General features: G+C 55.8%; 7 protein-coding genes across 7 annotated transcripts; 4 read left to right on the top strand and 3 right to left on the bottom strand.

Annotated features, from left to right (window-relative positions):
* Positions 1-3,161: 3,161 nt before the first annotated feature.
* Positions 3,162-3,947, bottom strand: KRP23_12771 (uncharacterized protein; the record flags this gene model as incomplete). Its single annotated transcript, XM_067883404.1, has 1 exon — positions 3,162-3,947. The coding sequence occupies one exon, from the start codon at positions 3,945-3,947 to the stop codon at positions 3,162-3,164; it is 786 nt and encodes a 261-aa protein (XP_067738853.1).
* A 1,822-nt stretch (positions 3,948-5,769) lies between these two features.
* Positions 5,770-6,255, top strand: KRP23_12770 (uncharacterized protein; the record flags this gene model as incomplete). The annotated part of the gene is made up of 1 exon (XM_067883403.1): positions 5,770-6,255. One exon carries the CDS (start codon positions 5,770-5,772, stop codon positions 6,253-6,255), a length of 486 nt encoding a protein of 161 aa, XP_067738852.1.
* A 270-nt stretch (positions 6,256-6,525) lies between these two features.
* On the bottom strand, positions 6,526-11,550 carry KRP23_12769 (Phospholipid-transporting ATPase 3; the record flags this gene model as incomplete). Its single annotated transcript, XM_067883402.1, has 1 exon — positions 6,526-11,550. One exon carries the CDS (start codon positions 11,548-11,550, stop codon positions 6,526-6,528), a length of 5,025 nt encoding a protein of 1,674 aa, XP_067738851.1.
* Positions 11,551-12,839: 1,289 nt separating this feature from the next.
* On the bottom strand, positions 12,840-14,987 carry KRP23_12768 (RNA-binding protein 26; the record flags this gene model as incomplete). The annotated part of the gene is made up of 4 exons (XM_067883401.1): positions 12,840-12,857; positions 12,933-14,674; positions 14,736-14,854; positions 14,929-14,987. The coding sequence occupies 4 exons, from the start codon at positions 14,985-14,987 to the stop codon at positions 12,840-12,842; spliced, it is 1,938 nt and encodes a 645-aa protein (XP_067738850.1).
* Positions 14,988-15,179: 192 nt separating this feature from the next.
* On the top strand, positions 15,180-15,683 carry KRP23_12767 (Glutaredoxin-1; the record flags this gene model as incomplete). The annotated part of the gene is made up of 3 exons (XM_067883400.1): positions 15,180-15,296; positions 15,371-15,482; positions 15,562-15,683. The coding sequence occupies 3 exons, from the start codon at positions 15,180-15,182 to the stop codon at positions 15,681-15,683; spliced, it is 351 nt and encodes a 116-aa protein (XP_067738849.1).
* Positions 15,684-16,583: 900 nt separating this feature from the next.
* Positions 16,584-17,864, top strand: KRP23_12766 (putative trans-acting enoyl reductase; the record flags this gene model as incomplete). The annotated part of the gene is made up of 1 exon (XM_067883399.1): positions 16,584-17,864. The coding sequence occupies one exon, from the start codon at positions 16,584-16,586 to the stop codon at positions 17,862-17,864; it is 1,281 nt and encodes a 426-aa protein (XP_067738848.1).
* A 157-nt stretch (positions 17,865-18,021) lies between these two features.
* KRP23_12765 (uncharacterized protein) lies at positions 18,022-19,260 on the top strand (the record flags this gene model as incomplete). Its single annotated transcript, XM_067883398.1, has 2 exons — positions 18,022-18,147; positions 18,211-19,260. The coding sequence occupies 2 exons, from the start codon at positions 18,022-18,024 to the stop codon at positions 19,258-19,260; spliced, it is 1,176 nt and encodes a 391-aa protein (XP_067738847.1).
* Positions 19,261-19,262: the final 2 nt, after the last annotated feature.

Here is a 19,262-nt window from a genome sequence, read left to right as displayed (position 1 = left end):
ATTGGCTGAAAATCGCACGATCTTCCACAGCCGCACTGAAATTTATCGAGCTCACTCGCGAAGATATCCTCTGCCCAAGAAGCGGCCTGCGTTCGCATGTGCTGAGCCTCCGACGCGCTCGAAGTGCAGCCGACAGACTCGTGATCACACCAGGGACCCTGAGCACTGCAAGTCTATGCTCGTGACCACCACACGGACCACGGCACCTTCCAGCACACGGATCAAGTCAAGGACTTCAGGAGAAGGTCAGAGGACTCCGCCTGAAGCAGCAGTACATGGACTAAATCCACCTGTGACCCACACTCGTGGCCACCGCAGGGACTCACTGTGCCTCCAGCCTCAGCTTTAGTCCTCGGACTTCAGGTCAGAGGCTCCGCCGCCAAGCATCGAGCTCACAGCGCAGCCGACAAGACTAGAGACCGCATCGGGGACTTACTTCACACTCGTGACATCTGCAGGGACCCACGACACCTCCAGCCAACGCGTGACGATGACAGAGCCACCTTCTGTGGTCCTCCAAGCAGTGAAAGAGTTCCAGGCCCTTGGACCCTTCGAGTTGGTGCCTCCACGACCAAAGGAGACTTCGTACATATTCAAGTGGGGGGTTCGTGTCAAGTACATCGAGAACGAGAAGGAGGTCTTCGCGTGGGCTTGTTTGGCCGACGAGGCGTGTCGGACGTCAGGAAAAAACCTGTTCAAGCTCTATGCTGGCAAAACGACCATGGCCGTGAAGCACCTCCAGAAGATACACAACGTTGGCTCGCCGAAAACAAAGATAGCGACCGTCAAGAAGCGCAAACACGACCATGATTACAACCACCTGTCATCGTCCGCCCTGTACTCAAACAACCCAACCCGGCTAAACGTGCTGATGACCACTCTCATGATCATCAACCATAACTTGACGTTTCGTATGGTGGAGTACGAAGAGGCAAGACTAATCCAAGCGCTACTCTATAAGGACGAGATGAAGGCCAAGATAACTACAAAGCAGGTGAAGGAATCTATCGTGGAGCTGTATTCTTCAACACGCAAGGAGATCACTAACTACCTCCAAGAGAACCGAGAGGACTACCCGAACTTTACGCTCGTGGCAGATTTTTGGACTTGCAAAACAACGCAAGACAAATTTCTTGGGTTGCGGGTTTACCTGGTGGACAAGGCCTGGGAGTACAAGTCCATTCTCTTGGGAACGAGAAAGTTCAACCCCGCATATGGAGATCGTGATGGCGGCATTGTCAAGCCCTTCAAAGGGTGGTTGAAGCACATGCTCGAGGACTTTGGCTTAGCGACGAGCGATTTCTACGGGGCTACGAGCGACTCGGGGGGTGACGTGAAATCGATGCTGTGCAAAGAACTCAATCTGCACTGGGAGTGGTGCTTCGCACACATGGCCCACGCAGCTACAAAGTCATCATGTGGTGTAAATGGAGCTGCTAGTGCTGCAGCTAACCCGGAGATGGCGGACTTAATCTCACGGATGGTAAGAACAATATTTCAGGTCAAGGTCGTGTCTGTCACTGGGAGCTTATTTGCAGAGCTCTGTAAGTCTAAGACTCAGGGTGCCTCCACGCGACTTGTTGGATATTCTACTTCACGTTTCCTGAGCATGACGCGTTCATTGGAGAGAGTTCTTGAGAAGTGGCCAGCAATAACTGCGTGGTATGAAGAGCGAGCTCGTAAAGCACTTCGTGCCAACCAGCCACCACCAGAGTTCCCGTTGGCTAATCGCCATGACGACTTGGTTCATGTGTTGTCTGTGCTGAAGCAAATCGGTGAGATCAAGCGAACATGTCAAGCAGAGCATCCTGTTCAAGTCGACGTGCTCGTACAGTTGTATATGATGCGTATTCACGACCTCGACCCTGATCAGCCTTTGCCACACTACCTATCAACCGACAAAAATCCTCGTTGGATTCCTGCAAGTGACCTTACACCACTGGCTGCGGATGTACGGAGACTATTGCGGAGAGCATTGGACGAACGCTTCTTCAGCAGATATTACAACGACAAGCAATTCCACAAGTGTCAATTTGTATTTGAAATGCAGTTGAAACTCCACCCTATCTTCAAACGAACGGAGAGGAGCCTCGATCGTGCAGTGATTTTGTCGTGCCGTCAGCATGGCAAAAGCGAAAGGGATGCTGTGACCAGGAAGAATGATGTGAACGCCAAAATCCGCTGCAACTTATTGGACTTACTTAAGGCAGTAAGTGAACCCGCGGACGTCTCTGAATTTGAACCACCTGCACCTGTTGTGCAAGTCAGTCGACTGGAAGCAGAATTTGCGCCGAGATCAAGCCGACCACCAACCTTTAGCCGGCAGGATCGACGCGCAGAAGAGAAACTTGATCGATGGCTGGAAGATCCTGTCGACATTGCACGAAAAGAGGACTACACACCAAATGAATCAGTACTTGAGTTTTGGCAAAGACTTGAGCACCAAGGCGACACCGTATCATACCGAAAGCTGTGAGAGTGCTGTTCTCAATACGAGTATCTTCGTGCCAGATTGAGCGTGATTTTGGTGTAAGCGGGCAGATGGTAACTACACAGCGCACGACATTAGCCGAGCACAACATCGATATGTGCTCATTCCTGAACAGAAACAGCGACTTCGTTGATTTATTGCAGTGTGAGGAGATCCCAAAGGGACAGCATCACTTGCACACACCTACAAGCTTCATCTTCCCCGTCGCTGAAGAAATGGACTATGAGCTGGACGAGATGACAAGCGACCTTCTGGCCGACTTCGCTTCTAGTATGTCACTACCTGACGACTTCGAGGAAACGAAATCGGAATTGTGAATGTAGTAAGAAATTGACAAGATGACTAGTGAGTGAATTCACACACGTATTACGTTATGCTTTCCGTTAAGCATCTCTCGTAGCCACGCTTACCTTGCCCGGCCAGCTGCACTTAGACAACGCTGCCACATTCACGTTCCACTGCTCGACAAGTAGTGTTGGGCTGTCTGCTCCGCTCTCATTTGCACTTGAAGCTGAAGGCCTAACACGAGTACACTTTGCGCCACCTGTTTGTGTGCTCGCGCTCGATGATGTGTGCGGCGTGCAGGAGCTCGAGCGCGTCCTCGAAGTGACTGCAACCGCACAAGGCCGGTAGATGTCGGACGAAGTGGTGGCGAATATCCTTGGTACTCCTAGGTTTTTGACGAAGCACGAGTCCCCGCTACCACTGCCGCGGTTGGCCTCACAACCGCCACCCTGTTCGATATGCACCGCTCGGGTGATGTCGTCAGTGGCGAACTAGCTCCTTGTAGTGTCTGTGGCGATTGATCCTCTGTCTGTGTCGCAGCAATTGACGCCAACGTAATGTGAACTATCGCCACCATGTGTGGCTGATCCCTCTCCAACGCTGCATGCACCTTTGACTCATCATCAAGATTGCTTGGACGGCGACTCTCTCTATTAGGCAGTTGAACAGGAGAGACAGGTCGTGGTGTGTGTCGGTAGGATTTCTCCCATGCCTCTAGCATCCTCATCTCGAATTCACTATCTCCATCAGAGTCGCTGCCACTGTCGCCGTCGTTGCTCCAGTCGGGCTCGTAGCGTGTCGTTCGGATTCTCTGGCGCTCGTCTACAGGCGTCAGCTCACGCACACCCTCCTTAATCGTCTTGCAGATGGCATCAACAGCTGACTGCAAGCTGTGTTCAATGCTGTATTGGGAAGCTTCGGGCTGCTCGGCTGGTCCACCTTCGTGTCGCACCGCGTCGTCACCAGACTGGGATTCCTTGCTCTGCAGAGTGTTGATACACCGATCCACGTCCTTCTTCGCGTCATCACCAGCGGCGCCGATCTCTCCGTCAGCAGCGGCGTCGTGAATCTCCCCGTCGTCGATGTCGCCGTCGATCTCCACATCGTCCTGAGCAGCAGCTTGAGATCGAGCAGCAGCTTGAGCGCGAGCTTGAGCGCGAGTTAGCACCATCGTCGGGAAGACTGCAATATTCTCCCGCCTCTCCAAGATCTTAATAAATTACCGTTTGACTAATAGCCAATCGCAGAAAAAATCATTTCTGCCAACCAGACCGGCGAGAAGCGAACACATCCCACTGTGCAGTGCACACGCCAGCATATTCCCCTGCAAAAACCGATATTACGGACGAAGGTCCAAAACCTCGAGAACAATATTCTTGAGGTTTTTTACCTCCCCACTTCGTTCCACGAACAGTGTTCTTCCAATATTCGTCCAAGGCTTGAGAGCCGGATCGTCCGAGGATGGGCGTTGGTTCGAAAGTAGCGAGAAGCTTAGGTACGCCTAAATAGCAGTATCGAAGTTGGCTAAATGGCGAGCGCTTGAAGACTGCGTGCTCTTCGCGGCGGGAAGAGTTCTCCAACATCTAGCAATCAGTACACGGCTTGGTCGAGTGTGAGACGCAGGCTCGCTTACATTTCAAACCCTCGAGACGCGCGGGCTGAAGGTCGAGCAGGCTCGTTGCAAGCAATCACTGTCGGTATCTCTGATGTATTCGTCGTCAAGAACACTAGTAGCTGCTGCTGTAAAGGCCATTGCAAGCTTTGACAAAGTTGGTTGCTTTGACGGAAGGCTTTTTCACTTAAACGCGATTCCGTTTGTATGGAAGATGTTGCTTTCTGGATATCCGTCCGGTACCATGCCTCACTTGCGTTGCGCTTCCTGCATGTTCACCAACCCAAGTTTGCTGTACAGGCTCGCAGACATGGCATTATCCTCAACGGGTTGATATAGCAGGCAAACAAGCAGAAACTTCAAAAGCATAGCTGGAAGAATGGCCCTCTGTGCAGCGCAGTTTCTTCTCCGGTTCCCAACGCGATTGTCACAAGATTGAAAGTACCTTGAAGTGGACTGCCGCTGCGGCCGGGCCACACCACAACCGTCTCAGCAATTGCATCAGCGCTGGCGGCAAGCACCAAGCCTTCTTCCCCGTGCTCGGTGCCGCGAAGTAGACATACTTCATCTTGATTTAGTATTTTGCGGTCGTCGCGGCAGGCTACTTCTGAAAACTGCTTCGCTTTCAGTTGTTGTTTTGTTCAGCAAGTCACGACGAGGGAGCTCCAGAGTGAGCTGAATGTGCGTGTCAGGTGAAATCGCCGTCGACTCCAGTGTAAATCCATAGCCTTGACGTTCTCATCGCTATTATAGTTATCTTGTCGTTCTGCTTCTTGTCGTAGGGACCTTGACGCGACATCTGAGAAACCGGCCTCGATGGATAGATTACCTTGACGAACCAACTCTCCAATACCAAGACCGAAAAGCCCAAGACGGCACCAGTAGGAGAGCCCAGCTGCCAGGCTGCCTGTTCATCGGCCATAGGGCGCTTGCCTACTCCGTGTGCAGCGTTCCTCGCGGCCGGACGTCCATGTAACGCCATCAGCTGGCTACCGACATATCGCATCGCCCCATCGCCAATAAGTCGCTTTTTGCGCGATCTGAATCGCCTCGGCTTGGTTCGTCGAGCATGTTGCCTGCTCGCCCGCAGCTCTGCGTTGTTGCCTCGCAGTCCCCACCCATGAACCATCGGCGAAAGCGACTTACCCCGTCGTATCTTTGGCGCCCCGCGCGCCAGCCGCACGAATGATGCGGTGAGTAATTGCCCGATCTGCCCGTGATCGTATGGGCGACTGTATAGGCTGCGAGTTCTCCAGCTGCGACGATTGCTCCTCCCTGCATTCCTCTCCCAACGCCTCGCGCCTTCACCTTCTGCAGCCTCACTATCGAACTCGCTTCGATCTGCCCAAGTCCGTTCCCGACTTCCAGACACTTATCTATCATGGGCTGCGCGCAATCCAAGACTGAGGACGTCGTCGCCACCAACCCGCCCGAGGCTGACACTACTGCTGAGACGGAGCCTGTCGCCGCTGCGGAGGAGCCCAAGGTCGAGGAACCTGCTGCCGAGGAGCCGACTGAGCCTGAGGCCGAAGAGCCGAAGGCCGAGGAACCTGTCGCCAAGGAGCTGTACAAGGTCACGGGCCACGAGATCGACGACACCGGCGTCGTCTTCTACACGGTCGAGGCTGTGGAGGGCGATTCCAGCTTCAAGAAGCGCTTCAGCGAGTTCAAGGCGCTCATCGTGGCGCTCGGCAGCCCCAAGAGCGTCCCGGCACTGCCCGGCTCTGGTCTCGGCTCCAAGCTGCGCGGCAAGCACAACCCGGAGCTCATCAAGGAGCGCGAGACGCAGCTGAACGTCGTGCTCAACGCCATCGCCAACGACGCCGAGCTGGCTGAGACTGACGCGTTCAAGAAGTTCGTAGAGTAGTCGCCCTGAGATGCTCCTTACTGTGTCGCTTACTGGTACCCAATAACTTCAACATGACCACTTGTACAACGAGCCTCTGTTTTCCTCTGCCTCAGATGCACGTTCGCCAAGTGGAAGTGCTCGTGTCAGTTGTAGACGTGTCATATCCACTGTGGTTGACGCTGCAGCTCCGAAAGACTTGCATGTTCATGTCAAAATTTGTAGTATTGGTTGGACTTTGGTTTCGAGTGAGCCATGTTTACTGCTCTGTAATACACACATGAAGGTTGATCATACGGACTCTCTATGCTCGTCGTCAACCGGCACCGCCGAGATGTTGCTGAGGTTTGACGCGCGCCGTGCCTCCTCCTGGGCCTTGAACTCCCCCGAGAGCTTCCACTCGCGACGGCGGACGAAGCCGTGGTGCGGGCGCGGCTTCTTGGCTTTTTTCTTCTTGTTCTTCCTTCGGGACGACAGGAACGTGCTGTTGCTGCTCCGGATGTCCGAGGTACCGGTACTCACCGCCAGCTCCACGTTCTCTTCTTCCTCGTCGTTCTCGTCAGGCGGCGTCGAAGGGAAGAACGCAAAGTCGTTCTCGTACACCCAACCTTCGGCGTCGCACCCAGGCACGTCCAGGTTGAGCTCCAGTCCAGCAAGAGGAATCGCCTGCGCGCTGATCTTGCCCGAGCGATCGCTCCAGCGTTTGCGGTCCGTCGGCAACAGGTAGCCGGGGAACGAGCTGCCGTAGCCGCAGAACGGCTGGTAGCGCTGGTTCTCAAAGAAGACCGCGTCGTCCGAGTTCAGGATGATGTTGCGAACGTCCGCGTTGATACTCTTGCGGCAGTTCTGGCCGCCGTTATTGTTCGTCCCGGTCAGGATCCAGTTGACAATGTTGGCCGGCTGGTCGAACGCGAAGCCCGTGTACAGCTTCGAGCGTCCAGGCGCCGTGTATCTAACGGGTACGCTTTCGTGAACGCGACGGTCCTGGTAGTCGATCATTCCCGCCAGCTCCGGGTTCAGGTAGTTCACCTGAGGAGGCTTGAATTCCGCCAGCTCTTCACGAGAAATGGAGGACTTCTCGCTCTGCGACTCCTTTACCAGGTCCAAGTACTCGGGAATGAAACGGCGACGGCATCCCTCGTAGAGGAAGTCCTTGAGGAGAATCGCCACAACAGCAAACACTTGTCCAAGCCAAAACTGTGCGCGGCCGAACTGCCATGGCAACGAATCCGTGTCGTATGACCAGTCGATTTGGTCGATCAGGTACTGGAAGAAGTAGAGCACAATTACCGTAAGCGCCATGCTGCCGAATTCGAGGACGTCCCACGAGTTCACCATCAGACAGAAACGCGCGTTCACAACGATACACAAAATCGTCCAGCCGAGCGTCTGCATCGACAGAAACTCGATTGTGTTGCCGCCACGCTCAATGTTCCAGGCGATCGCCAGGATCGCGTAGTAAATGCCAATCGAGTCTATAATTCCCAGGAAAATCCACTTCCAGAACATGGCGTGCGAGAAGAAGCTGGTTTTGCGCACCTCCGCATGGTACAACGCCGGAAACTCTAGCACGGTCTTCTTTGGTAGATCCTTGTCGTACGCTGAGAAAATGACAATCGGAAGCGACGTGAAGAACAGGTTGTAGCCCTGTTGAACCAGCGCCGAGTAGATCATCGTGCCCGAGTATCCTGTAGGCCACAGCGTGTACCAAAACATGGACACATTGTACGCAATGTTCTTGTAAAACGTGTAGACGACAAGCGCAGCAACTCGGTTGTAGTTCCATCGACCGTGAACCAAAATCAAGTTACTCAGGAACCGGAATTGACCCAGCGCGTAATCCGAGCTGTTCACAGCTTGCAAACCCTCCTGTCCACTAATGCCAACACCAATGTGAGCGCTCTGGATCATTGGAACGTCGTTGGCGCCATCACCGATGGAAAGAGTGTGAGACTCCGGAACGTTCAACTTTACTAGCTCCACCAGCTGTGCCTTCTGCTGAGGCGACACACGGCATGCAACCACGACCTTGCATAGCAGTGCTACACGCAGGAGATGCAAGTTGTGCAGCGGGTCTTCCAGAATCATATTCAGTGATGCACCATCGATAACCAGCGCGTGCTCAATTTCACCCGACGGTGGCGACAAGACGGAGTGGGCGGCAACAGTTGACGTGCGAGAAGCGTCATCAGTGGCATCGTGAATGGAGTGGAAAATCTTGTCGAGCCTTCGTAGGATCGAGCCCTTCGTGCGATACTTTGCCGCATTGATCACGTGTCGTTCCATGTCATTGTTCAGCAAGCGACAAGCGTAGCCGATGTTGATCGCTGTCTCCTCCATGTCTCCAGTCAATACCCAAATACAGATCCCAGCCTTAGCAAGGCTCTCCATCGTTTCAGGCACGCCATCCTGCAGTCGATCTTCAATTGCAGTCGCACCAAGCAGCTCCAGGTTTGACTCCATCTCGTCCTGAAGTCTGTCAAGAGCATTGGGCTCTCCACGAGACTTGGCCTCCACTTCGCTGAGGTCTGCAGAAACATGACGATACCGTGCGTTAAAGTCCTCCCACGCGCGGGGATCGATTCGCTTTGCACACACGACCAGCGTACGCAACCCATCTTGAGCAAACGTTTCTAGGTGCTTCTCGGTAGACTCGCGGATTCGTTGGTTGTTAGCCGACATCGGGGCGAGTCGAGGAAACAGCATGCTGTCAGCTCCCTTTGTGAGAAGCAGAACGTCATCTTCCTCGCTTTCAGACATCTGACGCAGCTCATCGTCACGCTTTCGTCGCTGAACTATAACTGACATACGCTTGCGGTTGGAGTCGAACTCGAAAACCTCTAGGATATCATACTGATCCACGACGCCATCGGGTTTCTTGATAGAAACACTTCCCGGTTCGCGCTCGATAAACTCGTAACCAAAGAACTTAGCACCACAAACAAGTGCGAGCTCATCTGGGGATGAAGCTGAGTAGTGAATAGGCGGACTGGTATCCTCTTCCGTTGGGTCCAGGCGCTCGATCAGGACACCGTGGCACAACGCCAGCAGAGTGAGAAACTCCTCAATCTTTTCATTTTGAGGGTCGTCCTTGTTTTCTATGTCCCGCCACATTGTCTTGTCCTTAAAATTGACGTTGGGGACCGGGACCTCGACGCGTGCATCTGCGTCGTTCTCATTTGCCGATTCTTCATCGATAGGTTGGCCCTTAAAATCACTACGCATGCGCGCAGCTATGCCAATGGCCGTAGTACCCTTGCCGTAGCTTCGGCCGCCAATACTGCACTTACGGAACTCCATTTTGTTGCAAGTAAGCGTGCCCGTCTTGTCCGAGAAAATGTGAGAGATCTGACCTAGCTGCTCGTTCAGCTGCATGTTGCGAACCTTCACCGGCGTGCCACTTTCCTCGTCGTACATGTCAAGATCGCGCTCCATGAAATACCCTTGCAAGGCCTTCACGAGAGTGATAGACACGTAGAGCGTGATAGGCACCATTGAGGCGAGCGTCGTGAAGAAGTATACAAACGTCTCGATAAAGCTGTCATCCCAGCCGTCCAAATGCAAATACTCCGGCACGTTGAGACCATCCATCCACAACCTGTCTCCGATGGCACCGACGAGCGACATCAGAATCAAAATCACAACAACGACGATCACTTGTTTGTTGGTCATCTCGTCAATAGACGAGACCTTCACGGGGAACTCATCGCCAGAGCTCATCATAATCTTGGTGTCCACACCCGTGTTCACCACCAAGCCATACACGTAACTGGTGTTTCGCAGCTTACTGCCGCGGAGCAGCATGTTCTTCAGCGAAAGAGGGACTCCCTCAGCGCTCCCTCCATTCGGGTTCTCCTCCAAGTACATCGTACCCGAGTACTGGTTGATATCTCCGTTCGGGAGTTCACTCTCGACGTAACCTTGAACAATGAACCCGGCTTCATCCTCGTTCATGAAAACATTGCGGGTGGGCTGAGGTGCTTCCCGCAGCTTCAGGTTGGTTTCGCCGTCGAGGTTCTTCGTCTCGACGTAGCAGAGCCCCATGTTTCCACCAGAGCGTGCTCCTTCCGCAGGAATTACCGCCATAATCATGATATCCGCCGGCAAGATCTCGTGGTTGGCAACTTTGACAAAGTCACCCACCTTCACCTCGCGCCACTCGACTTCCTCGAACTCGCGCAGTTGGCGGTTAAACACGCGCGTCTTGGCCGAGTTGGCGAGGTCGTCGGCCATGTACCGTTTGTAGTCTTCGTAGCCAGCGAAGATGGCGTCAATGATAATCACAATAGCCAGAGGGATAAACTGAAGCGGCACGCCGTCCGTCGGCGAGACGGACGGGATGATCTGGAAAATGCCAATGAGCAGGAAGTACAGATTGGCCGTCTTCTGGAACGTCAGGTACAGGAACACAGGCACGAAGCTCCACCACGTGTACTGCGACGTTTTGACCTCGTTGGACACGAAGAACTCCTCGCCTTCTTCCCCATCACCTCCCTCTTGGGGTCCCACTGGCTCCCGTTTCGGGGCGTTGTTGCCATCGTTAATTTTCACGATCTTGTACTGTTTGCGTTGGCTCGAAGGCGCGCCCTGCGAGTCCACAGACATGAGGCTGCTCATCCTGCCGAGCAGTTTGTGGCTGCCCTTGGGCGAGAGCGTCCGTCCTGCAGGCTGCGTTCCATCCTGCAGGTTCTGCATCTCGCGCTCAAAGTCCGTGACGACTCTGCTCGTGACGGGCGATCCCTGGTCCTGCAAGCCGTCGTTCCTGGCCTGCTCCTCCTGCTTGCGCGCGCGCACGCGGGACCGTAGCGACGCCGCGTTGGCCGGATCCATGTAGCGCGTCGTGGAGCGCGTGTTCTGTCGGAAGCGCAGCGAGCGCGGCAGGTTGCGGTAGAACATGCGCCAGCTGTCGCTGCGCAGGTAGCCCTGTGCCGAGCCCTGGCGCGTCAGCAGCTCGGCGCGCGTTGGCGCTTCACCCACGTCGTCGTCCAGCAGCCGCTGCCGGAAGTTGAGCAGTTGACTCGACGTGAGCGTGCGGAAAAGCTCCGAGTTGGGCCGATCCTGGTGCAGCTCAGAGGCTCCTGGCGGGTGGCGTGGCAGCACCTCCACCGTTTGGTTGCGGTGGAAGTACCTGGACGGGTTGAAGACCACGTTGGAGGCGTCGGCCACGGTGGCGCGTAGCGGGGACGCGGCATGGCGCGTGTCGGTGTTGGCGGCGCTGGGCTCGCTGTGCCGCGCGAGGGGCGACGGCTGCAGGCGGTGGTACTGGGCCGCGGTGGAGCGCGGCTCGTCCGCGGCGCCCGAATCGCTGCGGTCCATCGCGAGTGCGGAAGGGATAATGGCGACTGAGCCGAAATGGCGTTCATTTTTGGAGTAATCGAAGTGTGTGTCGGAAAGATTGCTGCGATGGCATAACGCTGGGTTTGGGGTTTTCATTAAGCTTAGCTAGTGGACGGGGACAGTCTTTTCGAGTCGGAAGCGCGGCATGTAAACTAGGTGCAAAGAAGAGGAGGACGGAGATTGTCGCAACGCTTTTCAGTTGAGGGCAGGCACTTACTTTGAGGGATTTCGATGAGGTCTTGCCTTACATGTAGAGCGAAGACGATGTTCGCTTGCGAGCCATCCGCGGAATCGTATGAAGTCTGCTTGCGCAACGGTTTAGAGCTGTGCTGCAGCTTTGTGCGAGCGTTTCGGTTCGGTTGAGCACGCGAGTACGCAATATAACTAAAACGGTATTAGCTAAAACGGTATTAGCTAAAACTGTAGTCAGACAGCACTTGTGCCGCGCTTTTTAGCTGGCCCTAATGATCGACAAAGTATTCCTGCGCAGGAAGAGCAGGGATGGTGGTTGCATCTCCTTCTCTTCGCGAATCCAGTGTCGTAAGCGTCAGTGGATTCACATTGACTCAGTATGGTAGGATTAAAAATAGGCATGTCGTCGTTTTTTCTCGCCAAATGCCTCGATTAAACATTTGTCGAATGTATATAAATGGATGTTGCTTCATTCATTATTCCATACAGGTTATCGCAATAAACGTTTGAATTTGTAAGAATTACCTTGAGCTAACAAACAAATGTAAGCTTAAATTATCAAATTATACAGATATCACAATCTACGAGGTCAGTGTATTTTGCGAACCACCGCGTAATTGAAGCCAGTTGTTTTACATGGCGAGCTCGAAGGCGTAATCAGCGCAAGCCGTTGCCTTTGCTCAAGATGGAGCACCCCGGTCTGCTCCACTCTTGGATTGTCATTGCTCTCTCAGCAACTGGACAACGGATCACCACTATCGGTTTGATGACTGCGTTGAAACCCAGCTTGGAACGATTATGCGGCAGCAGTGTGCTGTCCCGAAACCCGCTGGGAAACACAGGCTGACCGACAGCAGGCACCGACCATACGCCAGGCAGTGGACATTGCTTACCCAGGTGGTCGAGGCAGAACGTGTAGCCTCGATAATCGTGACGGCATAACATAAAATGTTGAATTGCTGAGTGTACTTAAGCCATTTGCAGGCATCCTATATCGTTGCTTTAACTGCAGTGCTGCTGCTCCGTGCTGTGCTGTTACTGCTTGCGTCATGACAATGGAGACAATGGATCGGCTCCTACGCGCTCGCGGAGACCTGTCAAAAATCCACCCACAACGTCAGTTAATCAACCATCGAGTCGTCTCCTGATCACGCCAAAGCAAATCGCACCTGGTCGCTTGATGCCACCACTGCGCCGCCGTCGCCCGCAGACCCTGCTTCAGCCGGCGAGTCGCTCCGCGTCAACTCGGCGGGCGCTTCCTGGGACTCCACCCACCCCATCTCCAGCTGTTTGTCACCGAACACGTTGCCGTGGCTCAGCGCGGCCTGGCCGGCGTACCTGTCCTGGAACTTGATGAAGCCCTGGCCGGGCGACGCCTCGTCCATCACGACGCGCTCCACGGCGCCAAAGTTGCCAAAATGCTGAGTCAGCACGATCGGGTCGCACGCCTCCTCCGGCAGATTCGCCACCTTCACGATCGTTGTGCGGTTGTCCAGTGTGTGCGAGCCACGGCCGAAGCCTCCACGGCCACGACCGCCTCGGCCTCCTCTGTAGCCACGGCCCGTCGACCACCGGCCGCCGCGACCTCCCCGACCACCAGATGCCTCGGCTTCCAGTGCGCTGAGCTCCGCCTTGAGATCGTTCACGTTCTCTCCACCCTCAGCTGTCTCTGCTGGCTGCGATGCTGCGCTCGGTGACACAGCCGAGTGACGCGGGGTCAATGCCTTGAGCTCTGAGTACAACGTGGTGATCTTGTTCATCAGGTCACGCTTCTCCGTTGTAGAGAACTGCGAGCTGTTCGCGCTCATTCGATTCAGCAGCTCCTTATGCTGCGCGAGTTGCCGCTTGAGCAGGTCCTCTTTCTGCTTCTTCAGTGCACGCTGTTTCTCCAGCAGCTCGCGCTTCTGTTCCAACACCTTGCGACCCGCCGTCCGCAACTCCTCCGGAGTCATGTTATTCTCCGGCATCGCAACAGTCGAGTCTCCTTCTGCGCCAACCTCATCCACCTTTTTGTCAGTAGCGTCCGCGCCGTTAGGTGCACCATCCTCTCCAGACGCGTCTTTCTCAGACTGCTCGCCAGCGTCTTCCGGGCTCTGTGCGTCATGTCTGGCCCATTTGACTGAGATAAAGCGGTTGTTGCACACAGGCAGCGGTGAGTGGAAGGCCTTCTTCGCCTCCTCCTCGGTCGCGTACTGCACAAACGCACATTTCGCGCTCGGTCGCATCTGCACGTTCACCACGTTGCCAAACTTGGAGAAATGCAGGCTCAGCATCGTCATGTTGACGTACTTGGGGTCCACATGCCTCACATGAAGCGTCGTCTTGGCCTCGCCGCTCTCTCCGTCCTTGCCGCCGTGTCCTGCAAAGTAACCACCTCGGCCGCCGCGTCCTCCTCTTCCTCCAGGAGGGAAGAACTGGCCGCGTCCGCCCATGGGATGCGGCATCATCATATGCGGCGGAGGCATCAAACCGCCGTTCTCCGCCATGTACGCGTTAGGATCAAAGTCCGGCGGGTAGCCTCGCGGGAAGTGCGGCGGCCACATGCCTTGCGGAGGCATCCCCCACTCGGGAGGGAAATTCCGACGGCGGTCGCCGCCCATCGTGTAGGGTGCCGGTCCCCGTCCGCCCATGGGTCCTCCCCTCATGCCCCCGAACGGCTGTCGTCGGTCTCTCCTGGGGCTTCCCTGATGCCGTTTGTTGTCTGCGTCCCTCGGGCGGTCATCATCACGACGTCTCTTGGTATATCGACGCTGCTCTTCCTCGTCGTCCGAGGGGATGCGTTCACGCCGTCGACTGTGGTCGTCCTCGAACCCGTTCGCGTTGCTGTCGCTGCTGTTGGCGCGACTGGTGTTGGCCTTGTAGGAGCCGTCAGCCAGCGCCTTGAATAACCTGCTTACGAATCCCGTCGTCTCTGCAAAAAATGACACGAATTAGTCCTGCAGTCTCCTGTTTTTAATTTCTGCACGACGCACCGTCGCCCAGGAACTCCTCGAGCTTCGACACGCACGTGTCCTGCAGGCCAGACTTCTGTGGGTCGTTCTGCACCAAGGCCAGCACGTACTTGCTCAGCACCGCCGGGTCGGCATCGCATCTGCGTAACACAAAACACGAAAAATAGTCAGGAAAAGACACCACGTCCTCTATAGAAACCAGACTCGCGCGTACACGGGCTCGAGGCTGCGGATGAGCCAGTCGCGCAAAAACTCCCTGTCGTCTCCGTCCATTATTCGCGCTACCGTTGGATTCGCTTGACTGGCCGAGGCGCGACGCTAGTGACGCTCCCTGGAGAATATAACTGCCTCGGAGAAGCGAAAACCAATGAAAAAAGAGGGCGGCGGTCCACTTGCGATTTGTATTGGACCCGCGAACCCGCGGGTTGTGCCTCAAACGCGGTACAATTCGGACTTGTAGTGAAAATGGGGGTGGCTTCTTCGCGCGAAAGCGAACTCGAGGCGGCCGCGTTCGTGGACCGCGCCACATCCGAGAATGGCGTCACGGTCTTTAGCAAGAGCTACTGCCCGTACTGCGACTTGGTGCGGTCTCAAAAGTTGGTCTATACAGCTTAGAATGTGGGATTAAAGAGGGACTATTTTCCGATGGTTGTTAGGCCAAGGGCGTGCTGGACGAAGCGGGAGTCAAGTATCACGTGGTGGAGCTGGACCTGAAGAAGGACGTGCCCACAGGTGCAGAGATCCAGAACGCGCTGGCTACTGCAACGGGTACAGGCAACTTTGGGCACTAGTTGTTGGGTGTTGAAGCTGACATCAGTTGCTTCTTTTTGCTTGTTGTTGTCGGCAGGACGTCGCACAGTGCCCAACGTCTTCATCAAGAAGGAGTCCATTGGCGGCGGCACAGACGTGCAGGCGCTGTTCCAGTCGGGCAAACTCACGGAGATGCTGCGCACGGCTGGAGTACTCTGATACGTTAGAACGTGCGAGAACCTATGGCCGCGGAGATGAAAAGCTTTTCATCAATATAAAGCGCGGCTTCGACAATGTAGTCGGCCTGACTGGTATGGTGTTTGGAGCGTGCTTTTGCACTTGGAGGGGGTCTCTTCGCGAGCGCAATGAGGGGTCATGGACGATATTGTGCAAGACTCGATGCAGAAAATGATTGTTGTACGAAAGCAACGGCAAACGGTGGTGAAGTTTGGCTTGCCCTTGTGCTGTTCAGCAGTATTTAAACACTATTACGATACGTGCGCGATGCTGAATACCTGGATGGTTGGCTGGTATGACACAAACAGCCGTCGCTCGTGTCCATGACCTCCTCAATGCAGTCGTCGAGAGAGAATCATTACAAGACGGCAGTACTGATCTCATCCAACACATTCATTGCAGGCGTGTCTTCAAGGGCTTATTTGTCATCGCTTTCGCGCGGGAAGCCACAGTTGATGAGCGATATACTTGCCTGAAATTCGTAGCTTGCTCCACTCTCGATGGCGGCTATCGTCAGTTTCTCTCTTCTCTCGGTTGAACCTGTTCCGGAGAGCTCTCAGCACAAAAGCTGTTGTCGCTCCACGCAGCTGAGGTCCAATCGCGACGGGGTGTTCCTCGCGCTCTTGACGGTGGGCATCACCACGCTCAACATCCACATAATGAGACGAGACACGTCCACTTCAACTTCAGAAGATCGGTTTGATACCGGTATCCTACTGCTGACATCGCCGACGTCACTACTACAAGTCGAAAATGTCGACTCAACAACTTTTCATTCGCCAAAATCCCGCCTGTCGACTCCTTCATTGGCTGAAAAGGCGATTTGTTGACGTAAGGCGCCCGTTTACCAGTTGACAAGCCATTCGACAATCCTCCATTGCAATGAGCAAGCGCTTCGACGTGATCGTGTACGGCGCCACGGGCTTCACGGGCTCTTTGGTGGCCCGTTATTTGGCGGCCGAGTCGGAGTCTGCGCTGTCGTCCCCGTCGGCCTTGAAATGGGCCGTGGCCGCCCGCAGCGAGGCCAAGCTGGTCCAAGTGAAGGAGCAGCTCAAGGCCAAGCTGCCGGACGTGGCGCCCGAGCTCATCGAGGCCATTCCCGTGATCGTAGCCGACAGCAGCGACGAGAAGTCGCTGGTGCAGATGGTGCAGCAGACCAAGGTGGTCGTGTCCCTCGTGGGGCCCTACAAGCTCTACGGAGAGCTGCTGGTCAAGGCGTGCGCTGAGAATGGCGTGCACTACTGCGACCTGACGGGCGAGATCGTGTGGATCGAGGACATGACGGCCAAGTACGCGGCCACGGCGGCCAGGACGGGCGCCGTGCTGGTCAACTGCTGCGGCTTCGAGAGCATCCCGTCGGACCTCACGACGTTCCTCGTGGCCGACCGCATCCAGAAGAAGCTCAACTCAAGCACCAGCACCGTGGATTTCTACTTCACAGACATCAAGGGCGAGGCGAGTGGTGGCACGTTGGCCTCGGTGTTTGCCATCATGGAGACGTCCACGAGCAAGCAGTTGCTGGCCTCGCGCAACCCCTTCTTCCTCACGGACGAGAAGACCATCGCGGAGAAGCAGGCGGCAGGTCTCGTGGGCCCCAACACGAGCAGCATCGCTGTGCAGTACGACAAGGCCATGGGTTTCTGGCACGCACTGTTCATCGGCGGCTCAGTGAACCAGGCTGTCGTGCACCGCAGCAACTACCGGCTGCACAACAAGTACGGCAGCAAGTTCGTTTACCAGGAGCGCATGGCCATCGGCGGCCTCTTCATGCAGCTGCTCGCCACCTTCGGCACGCTCTTGGTGAGCACCATGCTGTACTTTAGCTGGACGCGCGCGCTGCTCAAGCGTCTGGCGCGTGCTCCTGGCCAAGGGCCGTCGGAAGAGTCCATGCTGCAGGGCTACTTCGTCGCCGAGGCCGCGGGTTACTCGGAGGACGGCAAGCTGGCGGTGAAGTCCAAGACGGTGGGCACAGGTGACCCAGGCTATCGCCTCACGTCGCGCCTCATCTCGGAGTGCGCCTTCTGCTTGGCCAAGGACGAGTTCGGCGAGTCGACGAACCTCAAGGGCGGCTTCTACACACCGGCCAGTGCCTTCGGCCACAAGCTGGCCGACCGCCTGCAGACAAAGAAGTTCATGACGTTCGAGCTCAAGGACGTGGTCTGAGTGCAGTCGCGAGTGCTGCAAGTAGCTGTAGTCTCGTTCTTATCTTAGAATCTAAGTCACATGTGACGTTGCAATCCCAAGAAGATCCAAAGATCCTCGAAGGGACGGAGGCCAATCCACCAGTACTTTCATTTCTGCATCACTCCTGGACGCACGAATGGGGAACGCTAGCGGACGAGAGCTGAGCCCTGCGGAACGAGGCCGCCGTCCCAATGACAATGAGATGCTCGTGTTGTTCAAGATGCAGCGCGCGCTGTTCCGACGTCTTGTGGCGTCTCCAGAGGTGCGTCAATCCATTGCTGCAGATGCTCGTCATCTGTGCTAACCATTGGGTTGCCGTGAGCAGCACCTGCAATTGCTGCAGCGAGTTTGGACCGCGAGCTTCCGTCGCAGGCATCAGATGCCGGCGTTCGTGCTGGTGAGCGACCTGTGGACGGACGCGGGGTTCTCGGACCCCAATCCGGCGACCGACCTCAATCCGATGGGGGAGCTCGGACTGCAGTGTCTGCTCTTCTTCGTCGAGAACTACCGGGCCGAGACAGCCATGATGCGGCGAGGCCGTGGGGGTTACCCGTTCGCCAAGGCGGCGGTTGCCATCGCCCGCTCCTTGAGCTTGATCGTGCATCTGATGGACTCGAGTGGGAACCCCGGCCCGTTCCCCGTGTCAGTCGCTCTCTTCTGGCAGCTCTTTGAGCGCGAGGATGGCTTCTACCAGCTCTTCGCGTTGGCCTTCTTGACGTTCGAAGAGCTCTTCTGCGAGGAAGTGGCGAATAACCCGTGGATGAGAGACTCCAACGCGTGCTCGATGGCTGTGGTGGACAAACTCGTCGCTGCAGTCGAGCTCAAGCTGACCGCGAAGTTAAAGAAGGCGCCGTTGAAGCTCGCCGACCTGCAGGACCTCTGCAGCAACGGCCGACACATCGTCGACAAGCAGGAGGAGTGCAACCCCGCTGCACTGAGCGCTAGTCGGTCGTCTACAGGCAGCAATGACTCGAGCTCTGTCTGGAGGCAACACCACACGTCAGGTAGGAAGACCATGCGAGAGCTTGGCGAAAACTGGGGGAAAGAGGCGGAGCAGGACGCTAACACGTCCAGCAAAGGAAGCTATCGACTGAAGCCGCGGATGCCCGAGATCGAGCGCCCGGCCAGCGACAGCTCGCAAGCGAGCGGCGTGAGTAGCAACGCCGAGTCCCCATCGCCACTGCACTCCCAAAATCCAGCGTGCGTTGAGGCCGAAGACTCCGTCGACGAAGAAGAGGACGAGCCGGACCAAGCGGCGTCCGAACCGACCGAGGATTTGTTCGCCGGGCTCGTCACCAAGTCCTTTGTCGACTCCAAGTCATGCGAACGCGACGCGGAGCTCGAGACGCCTGCGCTCGTAGCGAGAAGCTGTTAGCG

The sequence above is a fragment of the Phytophthora ramorum genome (assembly GCF_020800215.1).
Source record: "Phytophthora ramorum isolate Pr-102 chromosome Unknown Phyram_PR-102_s0016, whole genome shotgun sequence".
Classification (NCBI taxonomy): Eukaryota; Oomycota; class Peronosporomycetes; order Peronosporales; family Peronosporaceae; genus Phytophthora; species Phytophthora ramorum.
Note: the sequence above shows the minus strand (reverse complement) of the source record. Positions and strands in the feature narration are given on the sequence as shown.